The following is a 19527-nucleotide window of genomic DNA, read 5'->3' as shown; positions in this document are numbered from 1 at the left end:
GAAAAAATGGGAAAGAATAAAATCATAGAAAAGGCAAGAGAACAGTTCAGTATGTCCTCAAACCTGAAGAAAATCACTTCTAGAACTACCAGTGCTTCCTTGTGGTTGTTCTCACACGGACACCTCTTGGGAAAAAATTCAACAGCTAATCCCATGGGTAAAATTACATTCCAAATAATAGTAAATGTCTAACTGTGAGACTAAACTGAAATAAAAAAATAATAATAAAAACCCTCTGATTAAAACTTGTCTAAATTCCCATCAAGTGAAATTTTACCTGAACATCAAGAAACACTTATTGCAGTAACTAGTCAAACAAATAAAACAGCACATAATAATCTAAATATTTTATTTGAAATTAATTAGAAAAGAGTTTAGGAAAACAGGTATACTCTTAGGGTAGAGATAATAAATTGAAGAATAGAAATTGCTACAGTTCTTAAAATGTTCAGTGTTCTGTTGTTTAAAGATAACCTTCAGAATGAGAAAAGCATGCAGAGGCTACATGTAAGAGTTAAAATAAAGTCATGTCTTCTCTATGCAAGCTGTCCTGTGCAAGAACGATGCCACCTAAGATTTGCTCTGCTAACGTCTCTAACCTGAGACTGTTTGCAAAAGAGTTATATTAAAAATAAAACCTTCTTCATCTTTTGGAGAAGTGCACACAAGATCCCGGCAAACATCCTTCTCCATTTCAACTTCAACTTCAAAAAAGGTTTCTACCAGATCCTCTGCTGTACCTAGAACAACAAAAACAACTGAGAATGTGCAAAGAGATAAAAGATTCTGAAATCCTAACTTGAAATGAAATAAAGTCAGTACCTTTTACTTGATCATCTTTCTCTGTTGCCCTCTGTTGAGCCTTTCTGAATACTCGTAGGTGAGTGCCAAAGTCATCTACAATGCGTGTAGTAAAATAAGGCTGCCAGTCTATTTCTTTTGACCTTACAGAAAAAACATGATATCATTATATAAATGCTTTACAGACACGAGTCAGATTCCCTGGAGCTGGAGTTGTGGGCAGCTACAAGCTGGTAGTCGTGGTGAGAATTAAAGGTCCTCTGCAAGAACTGCGGTACTCATAACCACAGAGCACCCCTCCAGCTCCTCAAGTCAGATTTTGTTCCTTAATTATTTTTATATCTTAGATTTTACTACATAAAACTCTAAGTATATCAGCTCTTATTTCACTTAGTCTTATGACAATATATTTTAATTAATATCCAAAGGCATAAAAATACAATTTACATTCTTAAAATTGGTAAATATAGTAAATTTTTCCAATTAAATCTAAAATAAGCCTACCCATGGGTACATCATGTAATTTCTCAGCCCAGATACAAAATATCTGAGATATCCAGAATGTTTCCATTTGCTTAAGAGTATTTCAAACACTTCGTGGTTTCTTCTGAATCCGTTCTAAATATTACACTCTTTCTTTTAGTTACACAACCTATGTTCTGAAACCAAATGTCTAGGATAAATTATTTCTTCTTACATATACTAGCGCTTGAAACTATGACCACTAAATAAGAAGACATACAGAACCATTAGGCTAAAAGATGATGGTAAGTATAACATATATAAAACTCTTTAGAATATAAAATGTTGAATATTAATCTTATGAAATCACCTAGTACTCTATCTCAACAGCAACAAACTTAAAATAATTTCAGTAAAACAAATAAAAACAGCACATAATTCTGTTAATACTTTCAGGAGAATACCTAGAACGAACAAAAATAAGATACGTCCCTGAAGATGCTGGGCCATGAGAGAACCCAGGGCCATGGGACCAGGAAAGAACACATTCACTGACCACTGACGACAAGCATACAATGAACAACTTGTGCACACATTCATTTCATGGCTGGCCCTGTTTATTTCTTTTCAATCGGAGGCTTTGTAGTATAGCAAATAAGGCATTCTTGGCAAAGAAAGAAAAGAAGAGATTGAGAGTCCGGGGATGAGTGGCACAGACAAACGCACACTCTGCCTTCAGGGGGTGCAGCTTTCCCAGCAGCCTGCCGCTCACAAGGAAACCTCCATAACATCCACATCCAAACAGAGCTGCCACGAAGAACACTGAAGAGCAGTGATGCACTGAGGAAGTACAGATTACCTTCCAAAACAAATCTATCCTTGACAAGGCACTGCTCTAGTCTGAAAGACACGAGAAGACGAATAAACTGCACGTACACAAACAATGGCAGTGTCGGAATCTTTAGGAGCTGAGAAAGGATCAATAGTCTCAAGATACAAGCACATGTTTAAGCATGCAAACCAACCTGGCAGCAATATTATGACCCTCTATAAAATCTAAAATAAAAAGTTAAGCCCAGCAGTCACCAGAGGTCCTTCCACCATTGCCCTTATTCAAAGAAATGAATTTAACTCAGTCATGTTGACACACACGTACCCAAAGCAAGCAAAAGCTAAGGGCTCTCGAGTCAGCTGCGGCTACACACTGTACTAGAGACCAGCTTTGACTACACAGTGATATGCTGGCCTTAAAAGCCATTTAAGTCACAATCTATGTGAGCAACCTTCAGTTCTGTAAAACAGTGAACTCAATTATTCCATAAAAGGTTCCTTCTAACTATTTTGGAAGAAAAAAATAATATATAATATTTCATATGTTTTCCTTTACAGAACAATGCCATTTATTAATTTACTGAATTGTTCCAAAATTAGAAGTCATTTCAAAGCAATCAATTCATTGGAACATCTGACATTTAAAATTAGAAAAACCATCAAGTAATGTAAATACTTACTATAAACTATTCAAACATTTAAATCTAGATTTCTTTTTTTCAAAATAGAAGTATGATGAGGGTAAAAAAAAGTACACTACCTCTATTTTGACTTTCTTACAATTATATGCAAAGAGAAATTTGAACTCCAAAGAACACTGTAAGAAGGACAATATCATTGTTTTCCATATAGAAACAGGAGGCCATACTAAAAATGTTTATTATCTGTCTTGACAAAGGCAGAAAACAGTTTAACAATGGAGTACTTTTTAAAATAGTGCATGATAAATATGAAAGAAATGAGATATGAATATTAATAAAAGCCATTCAGCTACACATTCATGACTCAGCTTCCTAGAGAACTCCTACTATCAACTGCTCTGAAGTCATGACCAACAAAAAAGCTCTGGTCACTTTGTCTACAATGTTCTTCCACGTGACACTTGGTGCGCTGGAAACACCGGGGCAACCTGACTAGTACTGTCATGCTGTTACTTACAAGGTAATAGTCCGTGAATTTAAAAGAGCATATTTTCTCTCTTTCTCTGTCTCTGTCTCTGTCTCTCTCTCTTCTCTCTCTCTCTCACACACACACACAAAATGTAATCTAAATAGAACATCTGTATCACACTCTCTTCGTCAAGGCTTGGGGACCATCAGAGAAGAAGCAGGGCAATTTTAAGACCAAGGGCAAGGGGAAAGTCTATAGTAGACCAGTGTCCGCCAGGAATGACAGAGCAGCAGCACACACGGACCTGGAGTTCCACGACTGTATGCACAGGACCTGCTCACATCAAGCCAGCCACAATTTTGTCTTTAATTTTAAAAAAGGATAGAACATAAAAAATTATCTTGGATATCTTTATTACTGATCATCGTATGTTTAATTGCCTATCTATAGCTATAAAGGAAAAATATCTGATTTATAAAATGCAATTTTCTTCTTTAAATTTCTTGAATTAGCTATATACTGAAAATCCAAAGATCACTGCTAGTATTTCCTGCATTTATTTTTAATGTCACTGTTACATATAAATATTTACAAACATAGTTGAAATTATGCAGCACACACTATTTTGTAAGACCTTCATTTCAATACATTTTCTATACACTTAATGTTTATGAAATGTCTTAACGGTAGAGATGGAGAGAAGGCTCAGCAGCTGAGAGCACTGACTGCTCTTGGTGACCAGGGGTCAGTTCCCAGAACCTACACAGCAGCTCACAATTGTCTACAACCCAGTTTTAAGGGGATCTGATGTCCTCTTTTTGCCTCCCCAGGTATCAGGCACATGGTGCATATACATAAATGCAGGCAAAACACCAACACACTTTAAAAAAAAGTTTAAAAATGTTTAAATGCCTCAATGGTGACAAAGGTCAAAGGTGTCTACTCCTAGACAAGTAAACTTCTTTTTTAACAAGACAAATAAAAAGTATTAAGCTGAATGTCCTTCACCTCTGTCACAGGCAGGCGATTATACCAATTAATTACAAAAACTATGAGAGAAGTACAGACAAATGAGCATAACTGTCCAAATGCAGAGAGGCTCTCTATGTCTACCTGGCTGTCCTGGAATTCGCTATGTAGACCAGGCTGGCCTTGAACTCACAAAGATCCTCCTGCCTCTGTCTCCTGAGTGCTGGGATTATAGGTGTGCACCACCATGTCTGGCTTCAATATTTATAAAGCAGAAGGCAAAGTAGAGTCAGTAATAAAATACAAGAAACCTTACTTTTAAAACAGAGTGAGGGTATGCCTAGATACTTCCTTAACGGTGATACACAAATGGCTAGTAAGTACGTGAGAGGATGCTCAATGCTAACGTTCAGAGAAATGCAAGACAAAGCCAAAATGAAATGCTACCTCACTCCTACTAGGCAGCTATAATTGAAACTGACAGACAATAACAACTATTGACAAAGATAGAAAAATATGAAGTTGGTAATGAGAATGTAACACAATGCAAACGGAAGAAATTTGCATTTCCTCAAAATACTAAGTACATCTATCTAAGAGAAATGGAAATATTTATTCATGTAAATAATATGTGATGAGACTCTCCCATGGTAATAGTCTACTATTCTATTCACCTTTTAGTTAAAAATCCCCTTTCATTCGGAAGCTATTTTTCCTCTTGTAATACATGACATATCTGAATTTTTCTGTGTAACTATAAGAAGCAATCTTACCTAGTAGCAAACTGAATGAGTGCATTTTGAAGAGTTTGCCTAATTTCAAGAAGAAAGGACTCATCATCGCTTAGTGTGTAATACCAGTACTGGACATAATCCCTCAATGAAAACTGTATAACCTACAGCAAAACATTAGGGGGAAAAAACAACTTTTTAGGATTTAAAAACTTAACAGCAGCAAAAAACCAAACAACAACAACAAAACACTAAGACAATTACTTGCCAACTTATATTCTGCTATACATCTTAAATTGTGAAAGTAAATTCCTGTCTTCACTACCTCATGTTAAAAACTGTCTCAAAATGATGTTCTGATACCCCAGCTCATGACTTCCAGTTCTTAAGGAACACAGAATCTATGACTACCCACGTTCATGTGGACAGTCTGGAAAGGGAATGCACACTGAGTGCTGGCTGCAATGAGTGTGGGATGAGATGCAGGCAGTACTGACGGACATTAACATGAAGAGGTTTCTGATCCCTCCCCAGATCCACTGTGACCTGATTACAAAACTAACAACTCGACTAACACCTTGGATGCAGCCAGTATTGCTAGTCCACAACATTGAGATTATGATTTCTACAAGTCATATAAACTAACTACAGGTTCAAAGTATAAAGTGCACGATCAGAAAGTATCTGAGAGGGGGTATCTTTACCTACTTCTAATTAACACTTTTAATCAAACCAGAGATAAGCATCTTTAAAGGAATCAAACTAACTCAAAAGTCTAATTTACCAAACCACTGAGCTTGATCAACAAGACTGTCACATTAATATTTTAAATTATGAAATTACTAGACTATCAGACGTCAGCAAAACTTTTTTCTAATACAGATTAGAATAATGGCTATCATGTTAAATAAACCGCCTCATTATAGGGACCCAATAAATAGAATTATTAAGTATAAAATTCAAAGACAGCATTATCATAAAATTTCAGAACATTAAATAGCTAAGAGGTACAACTTAGTATTTGCAAAAGAAATATATCTCAACTACAATAGATGAAATTCAAACACCACATACTGAAACTCACTTGCTGGAGAGGCTCATCAATTATATTGGCACCCGTCAGTCTTCTGTCGATCTTAATAGTCCTGGCTTCTCGTTTCATTTCTTCTAAGCACTTAAGGAAAACCACAATATGTTACTGAGTACTTCCTTGATTTCAAATATCTCCAGTTTGCTTCAAATTGATTTCTTATTACACTTTCCTTTATTTTCCAGCCAATAGATAATTTGCTAATATAAACCAAACTTGATTTCTCAGGGTAACATTATTAGATATCCAGGAAAAAAAAATCTATTACCATTTTCTATGAATTCGACAGGTATAGTAATTGCTACTGTTCAACCAACCCTCCAAACTAAGAAGTTAATGTTTTTGATCTGTCAATTTACTGTCTTTACTAATATTCTCCATGTTGTTCCCTCTCCTTTTCTAGGGATCAAGAGCATATTAACTATCAAATGAATTCACTTTAAAGTTGATTTTAATTAGAAACAATTTTAAACAACAAGGAAAATGTAGTTCACTACTTTTAGTAGTCATTAGACTGACCATTAGCCTGAGAATAGGGAGAAAGGAAGTGAGGACTCTTAAATAAATCTAAACATCAATACATAGTCCTGTAACAAATAACACACCAATAATTGGGTCCAGGCAGACAATATAGATTAACATTATAATGAAGCTGAGAGAGTCCTTTTACCTAGTGAAGAAGCAAAAGAAAAGGAAATCACAGATGACATGAGAGATTAAAAAAAGGAAAAAACAAAACAAAACAAAACGCACAGACCACTTACAGCCTAAGATTTAGCAGGAGTTTCTACAGACTTCAACAAGCTCCCTTAAAAACCTTGAAAGAAAGAACCCAAACACTACAATGTTTTTATTAGGCCACTTTATTCATTCATTCATTCATGATCTCACTATATAGTCCTGCCTGGAACTCACCATGTAAACTAAACTAGGCCTCAAACACAGAGGTCCATGTGCTTTGGCCTCCCAAATGCTGGGATTTAAGGCAATTAGAGGAATGTGCCACCACAAAAGGTTAGACCACATTTTTACGGTTTCATTTCACAGTTGAGATGATGCAAATACTTATTTTTGCTCTAAAGTTGTCAGAGTACTCAGTACAGAAACATATTGAGCAGTCAGCTGCCTAGAGCAGGAGACAGGATCACATGCCCTAGGTATGTAGTAGGCTAGATCACCTAGGTTTGCTTTACACATTCCATGGTACTCAACCAATAAAATGCCTCAATTAATAAGAATGCAAACTTATTGTTAATGTGTAAGTATATATAAAATGCATGTTTTAGGTATAACATGAACCAGTAAGTTTTTTTCATAGACTATATTTACAAATCATATGTTTTAAATAACAAGTCAAAACTACTTTGTATCATTTATGAAAAATGGATTATAAATATGACTAGTCTTGACTTTATCACTATAGAAAATCTCAATTCTTACGATGCTTTCTAGTCTCTGCTATGTATCTTCCAAATGAATGAAAACTATAGATGGCTAAGAAAGAAAAGGCCTAATTCCTTAGAGAGTCTTGTAAACAAAACAGAGAATATGGACCAATGGCAGTTCTAAAGAAACAGGAAAAAACAAGTTTAGGTAATTAAGAAAGTTGTAAGTATTCCATCTAGCTGTACCACTCCATGGGATTTGTCTTCAGAAAGTTATGTCAGTATTCAGAGATGCCTGTGCAGCCATGCTTACTGTAGCATTATCCAAGATAAAGTCAGGCTACAGATGAATAACTTAGAGTAGGCACGAAAGGAAGTATCACTGCACATAAAACAGAAGAAAAGCAGGCCATTTGCAGAAAAAAAAATGGACAGATCTTGAAAACAATGTATTAATCAAAACAAGGCAAACACAGAGAGACAAGTAAATAAGGTCTCGTGGTCTCTCTGGTATGTGTAAGCAAAAGACAACAGAGAGTGCAGAGAGACCATGAGGATGAGCACGGGGCTGGGAAAGAGAGAAGAGTCCAAAGAGTGGACGTGATCAAAGCATGCTTCTATAGAAATTTCACAGTGAACCCACTAATGTATATAATTAATATGCATGAATAATAGACAGGATGAAGAAAAAGGTTGTAATATGTATTCTTGAAATACCAGTTGATTAAAATAAAATACTCAGAATGGAGTGGAATTCTTTCATTTCTATAATATAAACTAATACTGGACATGACTTACTTCTTCAGCTACATTTTAGTAGGGAAGTGACTTTAAGATTAAATTACTGGCATCAATTTCAAACCATTTGCCTTCACTACAGAAAATGAGACCTCCATCACACAAAACTTGAAAGTATAGGAACTATGAGGCCTATGTAGCCACAGGATGCAATACCTACTTCATTTATAAATTGATATTTTAACAGAAAAATAGCATTATTCAGAATGATAAAAATAAGACCTGAGTTCTTAAAACTACAAACACTGTATAGTTTAATCGCAAACTATGCTTTTCAAAGTAAATAAACAAAAAGTGTACATTTTTCTGATTCTTATTCAATTTACTTCTCTCAAACAAAATATTCATTGGCATTCTTACAAATTATATAAATAACAGTTTGATATTGAGAGGAAAACAAATTAAACTAACCAATTTCTATCTTTCCCTCAAAATTACATTCCCATTTGTTTATATATAACACTAAGAAAATTTTCAAGATGATGTTTAAGCTCTCCAGAAGTTCTCAGGAAGATCAAGCAGCCCCCACGAGTATGTGAATGACAGCCTTGTTGGGCCATCAAGATGGAAACACTGCCACCAAGAGGTGTGCCATGGCTTTCACATTCCTGTACGTGACCTACCTTAGGGACCCCAGATGATGTTGGAGGAAGAAATGAGTGTTCACACTGCTCTAGGTATTTTTCTGAGTTTGTTTTCCCATACAGGAGAGTAACCACTAAACCCCTAGGGGGAAAAATAAGTATAGATTAAAAAAAAAAGTATTTCTATACTTTATTATACTTATTACTGAATATGCTGATCAGATTTTATGAGTTACCATTTCTTAAAATTAAGTCTAGAAATTTAGAAAATCAAGATTGACAAATTTTGTTAGGCTTTGAAGTTTAGAACAGCTAGCAATAGTGAATTATATAGTGTTTTTTGAAGTTGTACTGAAATAATTTTTATTTAAAAACCCCAGCTAGGCAGTGACAGTGCACTGTCACTTGAATCCCAGCACTTGAAGGGCAGAGGCAGGCGGATCTCTGTTAGACTGAAGCCAGCCAGGACTATGTAGAGAGACCCTGTCGTGAAAAACCAAAACCAAAACCAAAACCAAACAAAGGGCAAAGGGGAGGGAGTCAACACAGAGGGATAGGGAGGGAAGAAGGTGAAATAACATGGATGATGTCTAAGAAGCCATAAGAAATCATATCATTATTTATTTACCTAAAATGACATATCATACATTCCAGTCTCTGTGTGTGTGAGTGTATGGATGTATGTATGTGTGGGTGTGTATGTGTATTTGAGGGTGCATATGTATGAGTGTGTATATGTATGTGCATGAGTATGTGTGTATTGTGTTTCTGTGTGTGTATGTATCTGTGTGTGCATGTGTGTTTGTGTATGTATATGTATTAGTGTATGTGTGTATGAGTGTGCATGTGCATGAGTGTGTGTACTGTGTTTGTGTATGTATGTGTGCATGTGTTTGAGTGTGTATGTATGTGTGTATGTGAGTGTGAGTGTGTGTGTGTGTGTATGTATATGAGTGTGTGTGTGCTTGTATCTTCAGAATTCGCAGTACATATTACCTGCGGTATGGCAGATATTTTTACTAAGATTCAATTTGGTCCTGTTTCAGTTTAATCTGATTATTAAAAGTACTTACAATAAAGTAATTATTAAAACTTGTATTCTTAAGAGCATAATTGATAAAATACTAATCTTAGCCTACGATGCAACAGTAAGAAAGCAAGTTCAAAGAATACTTGTAATTACAAACAACCGGGTGATGCTTGTATCTATGATGTTTAAATAAAACTAGAAGCTACAATTGGCTGGAGATATGGCTAAACCATTAGAGGCTAAATGCACAGTCAAAATGTAGGGGCTACAAATGATTCAATAACCCAACTAGCCGGGCGTTGTGGTTCATGCCTTTAATCTCAGCACTTGAGAGGCAGGTAGATCTCTGAATCTGAGGCTAGCCTCATCTACAAAGTGAGTTCCAGGATAGCCAGAGCTGTTAAATAGAGAAAGCCTGTCTTGAAAAGCCAAAATAAATAGATAAATTGATAAAATAATCTACTCAATATATATAACAAAACATCCTGAAATAATAATGTCCTGACAATTTCCTATGATTCTTTTAAAAAAACACATTGTGCTTTTCTCCCCAAAAGTATTTTCTTAAGATTTGTAAATAAAAGATTAGCTTTAACTGTCTATATCACCATCATTTTAGACAGATAAACTACATTTAACACTTGTTAAGATTTTTATTTTTTTTAATCAAAGAGCAGGATGGGTTGTCCACAGGAAAATATATTCCTGTCAAACATACACATTAAGTAAATAACAAAAACACATCTTTGAAAACTTAGTAAGAATTTAATTAATAAAAAAGCAGAGTCAAACTAGCAAACAACTTTGAATTTATGATAGGTCATCACTTGACTTTAAAAAGAACCTATTTTGTTGCTTAAATTTACAATACATTGAATGATACAAAGTTTCACTGAAGGGACAATCCATCCTCACAATCAAGGCTACAAAAAGGGAAGATCTAATTCAGAGGATTATGAACTTGTTGACTAAAACTGAGCATTCTGAGAATGTCTGATGAGCTAATCCTCTCCAACTGGGTTACAGAAGAAACAAAGACCCCGAGGACAGGGCCCTCAGGAGGTTCAGCGGGGCCTGTAGAGAATCACACTAATTCATAGCACAGCATTAGCCTGGAATTTCAGACTCCATCCTATGATTCTAAGCATTATCTAAAGAGGTTTTACTAACCTCACCACACCTTCCAAAAATCTATCTTTATCTAAAATATTTATAGAATTCTAAGTATCCAAACCATTTTTGGAAGTTATTCCTTGATAAATTAGCAAATTCAGAAAGGGGTCAATAAAACTTCTAGTAACTCTGTAATGAGTAGACAGTCACCCTTCTGTCTCTCAGCACTCAGAGGCAGGCAGATTTCAAAGTTTGAGACCAACCAGAGTGAGTTCCAGGACACCCAGGGTTACACAGAGAAACACTGCATAGGAGAAGGAAAAAGAAAAAAAAGACAGAGAGAGATCTTGTCTGCCATCTTAGAACTCTCATCTTTGTCTCTAAAGCTCAAATTTCCTCTCTTTTGGTGGTGGGAAATACTTTGAAATACTTCCCTTCAGTCTTGATCAAGAGCTTAATTAATAAGTTAGAAGAATCTCTGTCTTTTAGATTCTAAAATTTAGAGACACATCTCTTTAAGAAAAAGAATCTTTCCAGTCGGTAGAAGCAGCCCTGACCCTGAGGGAAAGGACAACCGTTCAAGTCAGTGTAGCAGAGATCCCTTCCAGCTTTGGACCTGCATATTTGGCTTCAAACATTCTATACCAATGTTTTCATTATCAATTAAGATATTCTGAACTCTATGTCACCTGACTCCTGTGGCTGAAATCGATTTATTTAATTATTTCAGTACAAGATACTGTATCTAGACAATTACTAAGAAAATACTGAACCTAACAAACTCTACAGTTTTGTAGAGTCTGTGACAGAACTGCTCAGTAATCACTAGTGTGCTATCTAGAAAATGACCAAACATGACTTTCAAGCCTCCAGCCTGAGGAGGTGCTGGGTAGTAGGTGCCATCAGAAGCCACCTCTTCAGTGTCTTACAGGCTCTTATGTCATTGTTGACATGCACAATAAGCCAAAGCACCTGAAACACCAAGGTGTTTTGCTCAGAAAAACTGCTCAGAAACTCCTCCAAATGTTTGGAGGTTTCAAAAATATTTTCAAAAAGACATAGGAAGTGTACATCATACACTAATTACATAAAAATGGACTTTCTAAACATGCACATCAACAACAAAAAACTCATCCAGCTGAGCTGCACTGGACAGTGTTTCACAGGCATGCTACCATCTAGAGTCTCCTTATAATTCTAGTCTATACCAACTGTTCTGTATACAAAGCCATAATAAAGTTTGGCTGGAACCTTCTTGGTAAAGGTATATCAATTCAAATGAAATCTTAAACACTGCAAACCAAGTAACCACAAAGAGAACACTATAAAAGCAAGTATTTATCTGAACTGTCTGGATCAAAGTAAACACATTCATTGGAGGGGACCAATATTATTTGACATCTAATCAATGGACTAGTATCTCCTATAATGTAAAACTAGATGTGTTATCTCAGCTAATCATAATATCACAATTTCATCTTTAGTCATTGAGACTTCATTTTTAAAGATAACCACCACCACATACAAATGGGTATCTTAATTTTACTTGTTTTTTTAAACTTTAGTGAACAAAGTCTGATAAAATAGCATTCACGTATAAATCATACTGAGTTATCATTTTGTTTCAATTTTAACAAAATAACACATAAATTATAAAATCATCGTTGTGCATACTTACCCTCCCACAAAACAGAGGATATAAAATGCCAAATAAAATATTACAAAGGGTCCAAAGGTTACTAGAAAAAGGACAACGCCAAGGCTTCCCCATCCCCATATGGAGAGACTGGCCTGAAATAAAGCAAAGGAACAAAAGGAGAGAGAAGTTAGTAAAGGCCAAAGAAAGAACTCTTCAGACGAATCGGAAAAACTTTTAAGTTGTTTTTAATTTCTTCTTTTAAACACTAATGAGTCTAAATTTCTCTCTTTATACACTTATGGTATCATTACAGAATGTATTAAAATATTTACTTTTGGAAATGTCATATATCTTTGGATGTTTATTTCCAAGAAACAATACACAAGAGATTTACAGAGCTCATCAACAAATATTGAGGAAAAAAAGTGGTAAGAGATAGATATACAAATTACTCAATGAAAAACTTGCATGAGAGATAAATTATTTATAAAATAACTGAATATTTATATTTGCAAAAGCATAGAGAAAAGTTTGAGTATCTGTCATTATTATTAATAATACTTTAAAATTCAATCTCAAGAATTATAACACAAAGAAACATTTTAATTAAAATTTCAATGTACATAATCTATCTCACTGAAAATTATGGTATCTTTGTTTTATCTAAATGCTACACAGAAATTTATGAAAATGTACTTGAGAAAATTGCACCACCAAAGCTAGCCACAAGTCTAACAAAGCATTCCCAAAGTTTCCGTCCTTTAAAAAGAGAAACTAGTCATTGAGAATCACCCTGTTCTATCTAGTAAAAGTATTCCTTTGTTAAGGGCAAACTGGATTTCAGCAATTTAAGTCATAATGAATAAATAAAGACATTCAATTCAAAAAGTTTCTCCATCAATTTGCTGTGTACTGTGATGTATACAAAGATGGCATTTGTCTCCTGTTATCAAGAAGCACAGAGAAGAATGTCTTATAAGACAAAACAATTAGACACTGAACCAAGAAAAAAAAGGGATAGAAAGCATTGCAAGATGTTACACTAAACAAAATTAATGACAAAACCCAGACAACACGCATTATGGACTGTGAATGAAAGGGTTTATGCATTCATCCACCAGCCACTGACTGCTTCCTATGTGCTAAGCACAGTTCAAGGTGCTGATACAAAGCTCAGACTTGTCAAAGCAGCACAGCCTTCATGTTCATACACCGCCACAGCTTACACTTCAGAGGGAGCAAACACAGACAAGCGAGCACACAGTCCGTCAGCTGGGATAGCTCCTCCAGAGAAAATCACCAACTGTGACGGCTCAGCAGCTCTACTGACTGGAGAACACAGAAACAGAAAGCTTCCCCAGGACTTATTTAAGGGACAGTATTTCCATTTATTCATGTCTTCTGTGCTCTTCATCAGTCTTTTTGCCATCACCACCGCCCTGCTTCCAGGAGTAGCACAACTATTGCTCATTTTTATTTTTATTATCTGCGTGCTGGCCACTGATACCTTTAACCAGAGCCAGAATGGCTGTTAGTTAATTTTCTGTCCCATCTTCCCATTCTCTTCCTTGACTCAGATGGGGATAGTACTTCACTCACAGAAGTGGTTACCTGTCCTTCCTCCTAAGAACTCAAAGTAGGACAGTGATTGGAAATAAAGCAAAAAGCAGCCTGGTACCTCTGATCATCACTGAGCTTGGCATATAACACCTACACCTCACCACAGTACTGCCCGATGCCCAGCAACAGCATCCAGCACCTACACCTCACCACAGTACCGCCCGATGCCCAGCAACAGCACACAGCACCTACACCTCACCACAGTACCGCCCGATGCCCAGCAACAGCCCACAGCACCTATACCTCACCACAGTACCACCCAATGCCCAGCAACAGCACACAGCACCTACACCTCACCACAGTACCGCCCCAGCACCTACACCTCACCACAGTACCGCCCGATGCCCAGCAACAAAAAACATTGTTTCCCAAGGTCCCCCCAAACTGTTCACAACCTCCCCCAGGAGCTCTGATAAGCTCTCCAGAAAGGTGAGAGCAGACATGGTCCAGGCACTACCCAGCCCACATTCTCTAATGCAATCTGACTTCATGTTAGAAGTATTACCCCTTCTGTTTATAGATTTGTGCTTGCTCATTCCAGAGCTCAATAACTTGTTGATCAACAACATCCATACATTTTTAAAACAGTGAAATGGCTGTCACAGGACAAAAAGGAGCCTGTAACTGGAGGACAGGAGAGCCTTCACACATACTTCTTTACCAGGTTATTTGATTCTAATTATAGAAATCTATTTAGTCTTACGCTTGAATTAGATCTTCCTCAATTAAGCAAACTTCAAGGGGCTGGCAAGATGGTTCAGTGATAAATGTTCCTGCTGCCAAGCCTGAGGACCTGAGTTTTATCCTGGGACGCACAAGCAAGAAAGAACCAACTCACACATGCTGCCCTCTCCACATGCATGCTGTGGCATGTTTGTACACACAAAAAAACAAAGAAGGAATGAATGGACAGATAAAAATGCAGTATCTGATTTTTTAAATCAATTTTCAAAGAAGTAATCACAGTTAATTGATGTGACTATACTGGAGACTGGCTGCAAACTAGCTATACGTATAGTCCAGGCTGGCTCCAACTCTGAACAATCCTCTTGCTTAGCCAGCTGAGGGATGGAATTACAGGTCAGTGTGCAGCACTATGCCCTCAAGTTTTGATTCTTCCAGGTCTCTAACTTCTCCTTTGAAAGACAGCAAATCATTTAAAAAAAAAAAAAAGCCTTCTCATTAATTTAAACCAATTTTGAGAATCACTATAATGTACAAAATTCCAGCTATTTAACAGTAAATTAATGATACTATATACACATAAAGTCTACAAAGCAATGCTTTGCTTAATTAAGGAGAGAAGTTTTGTCCTGTTTTTATTTATTCTTTTGCAATTTCCTTGTGTGTTTGTGTGTATACTTGGATCTCACCCTCTGCCCCCACACTTCTTATACCCTAGGCAATCACTGTGCAGAACTGTAATGCCAGATCACAGGGACTAACCCTAGAGACTAACAGAATTAAGCATGTCCAGTTAAGTCAGTCAAGTGATCATTTGCTTTGGTGTTAATCACTTACAACTATCTGAGAATTTCCAATTAAAAATTCCTTATTGAAACATCAGAACAGAGCACTGTCCACAAGACTTTCACTGAATATTTTATCTAATGCTAGCTAAAATTTTAATTCTAATTATTTCCTAAAATGATCAAGGATAATAAAATTTAGGATAATTTTGTACTATGTCAAAAACCTTCACAAATTCAGACAAGTATTACCTAAAAATTAACTAAAGTGAATACCAAAAAATAGAAATAAATCTACAGGGTTCATTTACATTAAAATAATCCTTAATATTTTCCCTTTTTTGTTTTCTGCTAAACACAGAAGTCAACCCTGAAGTCTCTTTACTGGTTTATCCAGGAACCACTCATAGCTCTAAGCTGGAAACCTCTGAGGTCATCCATGGCTTCTCAAGCTTCAAGCACCTAAGAGCATGGGAGCTGAGGCAGGCCCCAGTGTTTTTCCAAACCTGTCAGAATGGTTTAGACTTTAGACCCAAGGAGATTATATGGTTACAAATCTTCCTAAATTTAGTCTCCTCTAAAATCTAAAAGGTTCTGGAAATCAAAACTGTACTAAGCACTCTACATACTACTTCATTTATTCCTTGGAATAACCTAGAAAATAGTGAAGTAGATGCATATACTGCTAAAAAAAATTTTATGGGCTCCAGAGTTAAATGACCTAAGTTCAAATTTCAGCTTCACTATTGATTAGCTGTGTAATCATCACATGCTTTCATTTCCCCATCCAGGTTACACTGTTACTGTGAGGAACAAATGAGTCTGTGCTCCACCGGTCAATTTTAATGCAATCATTATTATTCTGTCTAGTTTAACAATATGAGTAGTGGTAAATTTGCCCAGCACATAGGAAATCATGGAAATGATCCCAGCACAGCTCACAAACAGGTAATCCCTGCACTCCAGACAGGAAAGCAGGAAGGTCCAAGTTCAAAGTCACCCTTAGCTACAGTGAGTTCAAGGACAAACTGGGCTACATGAGGCCATACCTCATTTTTAAAAGAAAGTGTGACACGCATATATATTATTTTTATGGGTGTTTTGCCTCCATGTGCATCATATGTATGCTGGTGTCCACAGAGAGCAGAAGAGGGTGTCAGATCCCCTGAAACTGGAGCTACAGACAGTTATGAACTGCCATGTGGGTGCTAGGAATCAAACTCAGGTCCTCTGCAAGAGCAGCCAGTGCTCCTAACTTCTGAGCCATCTTTCCAGCCCCCAAGTATATTTTAATACATTATATGGAAGAGGGTAACCAAACAGATAGGGCCAAGAATCTTAAAATTTATACAAATTTATTCAATGCCAACTTTAAATTATATATAGTTCAACAACCAAAACAGCCCTAAAAACGGCACTACCACAAGCCTAGTCTGTCTTCCTCCAACCTTATTTTATCTGTGGTAAGCTGGAAGCTATTCTCTAGGGATTTAAATTGAGTGTTATCTTGACAAGAGACCCAAGCTTCACTTAAGATTATAACGCAATCAAGGTCTGGTATATACAGGCCAGTTCACTAAATATTAATCCATTCACCAGCTAAAAGGAAAAACAGAGGCTAGAGGAGAGAAAATAAGGGACAGAATATGGAGACCAAGTATGAAAAGAGATCCTACATGGAAGTGCTCCTCTTCACCTGACCATATGGCTTCAAGCATCACACAGTCCTGCCAGGACAACCCATGCCAACACTCCACAGCTCCATCCTCCTCCTCCCCGGGGAAGAACACATAAAAATAGTAGCGATCTCTCAGCTAACTCCACATACTCTGGCACAACCTATCTAACTGCTATGCTTTTCGGGAGCAGCCACACGAGCATCTTAGGTACTGATACCGAGTTAACAGCCAACCTTCTCTTTCCATGATCAGTAACAAAAGGACAAGCATCCTCTTTCACTGTCCCCATTCAAGGTACCTAGTGTACCCCTGGAAGGATGCCTAAAGATGGTGACTTGGTACCAAGTTTTAGATACCACTGTGGAGTAGGCAGGGACAGAGGACAAACATTTTGGTCAGGTACTTTCATCTGAATACCCTTGGATTTTCTCCTTCCCAACTGGAGGGTAACCACAATAAGTAAGTTATACCTCATACATACATTTTGGTTCTTTGGTAATAGAACTACTTCCTTTATATACTTCTAAGACAATTACTTTCATATATGTAGATGACTTCCAAGTCTTTAATATTTTTATTAAAAAGTAGTGACAATAAATGATCTCTCACAAGCTAAGAGGGCTCCAAGAATCTAGTAATAAAGACAATATGAAAAACCGAGCTGCTAGGAATCAGTGGGTTTTTAAGAATGCATTTATTATTGCTGTGTGTGTACCAGATGTGTCCATGCACAGGGTCAGAGGACACTCTGTGCAGGGGCCACTTTTCTTCCACCTTTGCATGGGTTCTGGGGATAAACTCAAGTTTGTACAGCAGTACCTTTACCCACTGAGCATCAGATCTGCTCAAATTCTGTGTTTTTAAACTAGAGTCTATCAGTTTTAGAATACCTACACCAAGTGTAAAGTTATAGCAGGTAAACCATACTGTATATTATTCCCTCAGGATACAAACTAGGTTAGGCTTCATTCTTCTTCCTTGCTACCACAATGTAAGCAGTGGAATCAACAAATTAGGGAGGGACCAGAAGCAACTACAGTATTAAAATTAAATTAGAAAATCACATTTCCTGAATGCTTTCTGCTGCAGAAAGAATATTAAAACTACAGGCCGGTTGGTGGTGGCGCACGCCTTTAATCCCAGCACTCGGGAGGCAGAGCCAGGCGGATCTCTGTGAGTTCGAGGCCAGCCTGGTCTCCAAAGCGAGTTCCAGGAAAGGCGCAAAGCTACACAGAGAAACCCTGTCTCGGGGAAAAAAAAAAAAACCTACATAAAATGCTTAGGAGTGTATAGAAATAAACAATCCTGACCGACTTCCCACAAATACTCTTTAAGTCAAAAATGCAAAACTGTTTGCTACAATTCTCTGGACTTCTGACAAGAGGCTTAACAGACAGTGGGGTACAAAACACACTCACCAAGAAACTACTAGAAACCTGGCCGGGTGGTGGTGGCCCACTCCTTTAATCCCAGTCATCAGGAGGCAGAGCTAGGCAGATCTCTGTGAGTTCAAGGTCAGCCTGGTCTACAGAGCGAGGTCCAGGTCAGGCACCAAAACTACACAGGGAAACCCTGTAGTGGGTAGCCATTCCAGCTTTGATCTGTAAGTTCCAACCCCCATTGAGACTTCGGCAACTGTCACGCCTACAAGGCGGGGCGAAAGGAGGCGCCTGGGGACCCGAGATCTGGATCGGCTGGCGCTCTCTCTGTTGCGGGACCCTGGACTAGAGAGGTGTACCAAGCAGAGCTCCAGAGAACACCGCTGGACTGCGATACACCTTCCCCAGACTCCGCGACCTACCTATCCCTTAATTTGTAAGTTACGCCATTAAATAAATCTCCTTTTATCTACGTGGAGTGGCCTTAATAATTTCACCAATATCTGGCGCCCAACGTGGGGCCCGAACCCACGACCCTGAGATTAAGAGTCTCATGCTCTACCGACTGAGCTAGCCGGGCCATTTCTCAGGTACCATTATATTCCTTCTCAGGTCTTTGATGGGATTGAAGACTAGCAGTTATAGTTACAACCTAGTAGATAGAACATATTAAGTATTAGATTCAGGTTCTTTAGGATAGGACACCTTTTGGAATGATCTTTGTAACATGCCATTTACCTATGCTCTATACTTCTCTGGATAATAGTATGTGTTTCTTGCTTGATATTGTTTGCATTGGTTGTAGTTCCATCTTATCTAGGTCATTATCCCTCATTA

The 19527-nt window shown here is 37.2% G+C and overlaps 1 protein-coding gene and 1 non-coding gene across 6 annotated transcripts in view; both read right to left on the bottom strand.

Annotated features, from left to right (window-relative positions):
* The window catches only part of Snx13 (sorting nexin 13), a 102948-nt gene that overhangs the window by 55279 nt on the left and 28142 nt on the right, over positions 1–19527 (bottom strand). For 3 of the 5 annotated variants that reach the window (XM_052738338.1, XM_052738336.1, XM_052738337.1), the window contains exons 2-7: positions 12583–12695; positions 8801–8903; positions 5989–6078; positions 4947–5068; positions 823–944; positions 639–740 (exon numbers count right to left, since the gene is read on the bottom strand). In XM_052738338.1, the coding sequence (XP_052594298.1) occupies positions 639–740; positions 823–944; positions 4947–5068; positions 5989–6078; positions 8801–8903; positions 12583–12695 (652 nt within the window). Of the gene's footprint in view, positions 1–638; positions 741–822; positions 945–3495; positions 3523–4900; positions 5069–5988; positions 6079–8800; positions 8904–12582; positions 12696–19527 lie in introns of those variants that run through there. The other 2 variants (XM_052738339.1, XM_052738340.1) reach the window with 2 other exon arrangements.
* Trnak-cuu (transfer RNA lysine (anticodon CUU)) lies at positions 19198–19270 on the bottom strand. The gene has a single exon. It is a non-coding gene; the product is annotated as a tRNA-Lys (tRNA).

The sequence above is a fragment of the Peromyscus californicus genome, unplaced genomic scaffold (assembly GCF_007827085.1).
Source record: "Peromyscus californicus insignis strain IS unplaced genomic scaffold, ASM782708v3 Scaffold_15__1_contigs__length_86483966, whole genome shotgun sequence".
Classification (NCBI taxonomy): domain Eukaryota; kingdom Metazoa; phylum Chordata; class Mammalia; order Rodentia; family Cricetidae; genus Peromyscus; species Peromyscus californicus.
Note: the sequence above shows the minus strand (reverse complement) of the source record. Positions and strands in the feature narration are given on the sequence as shown.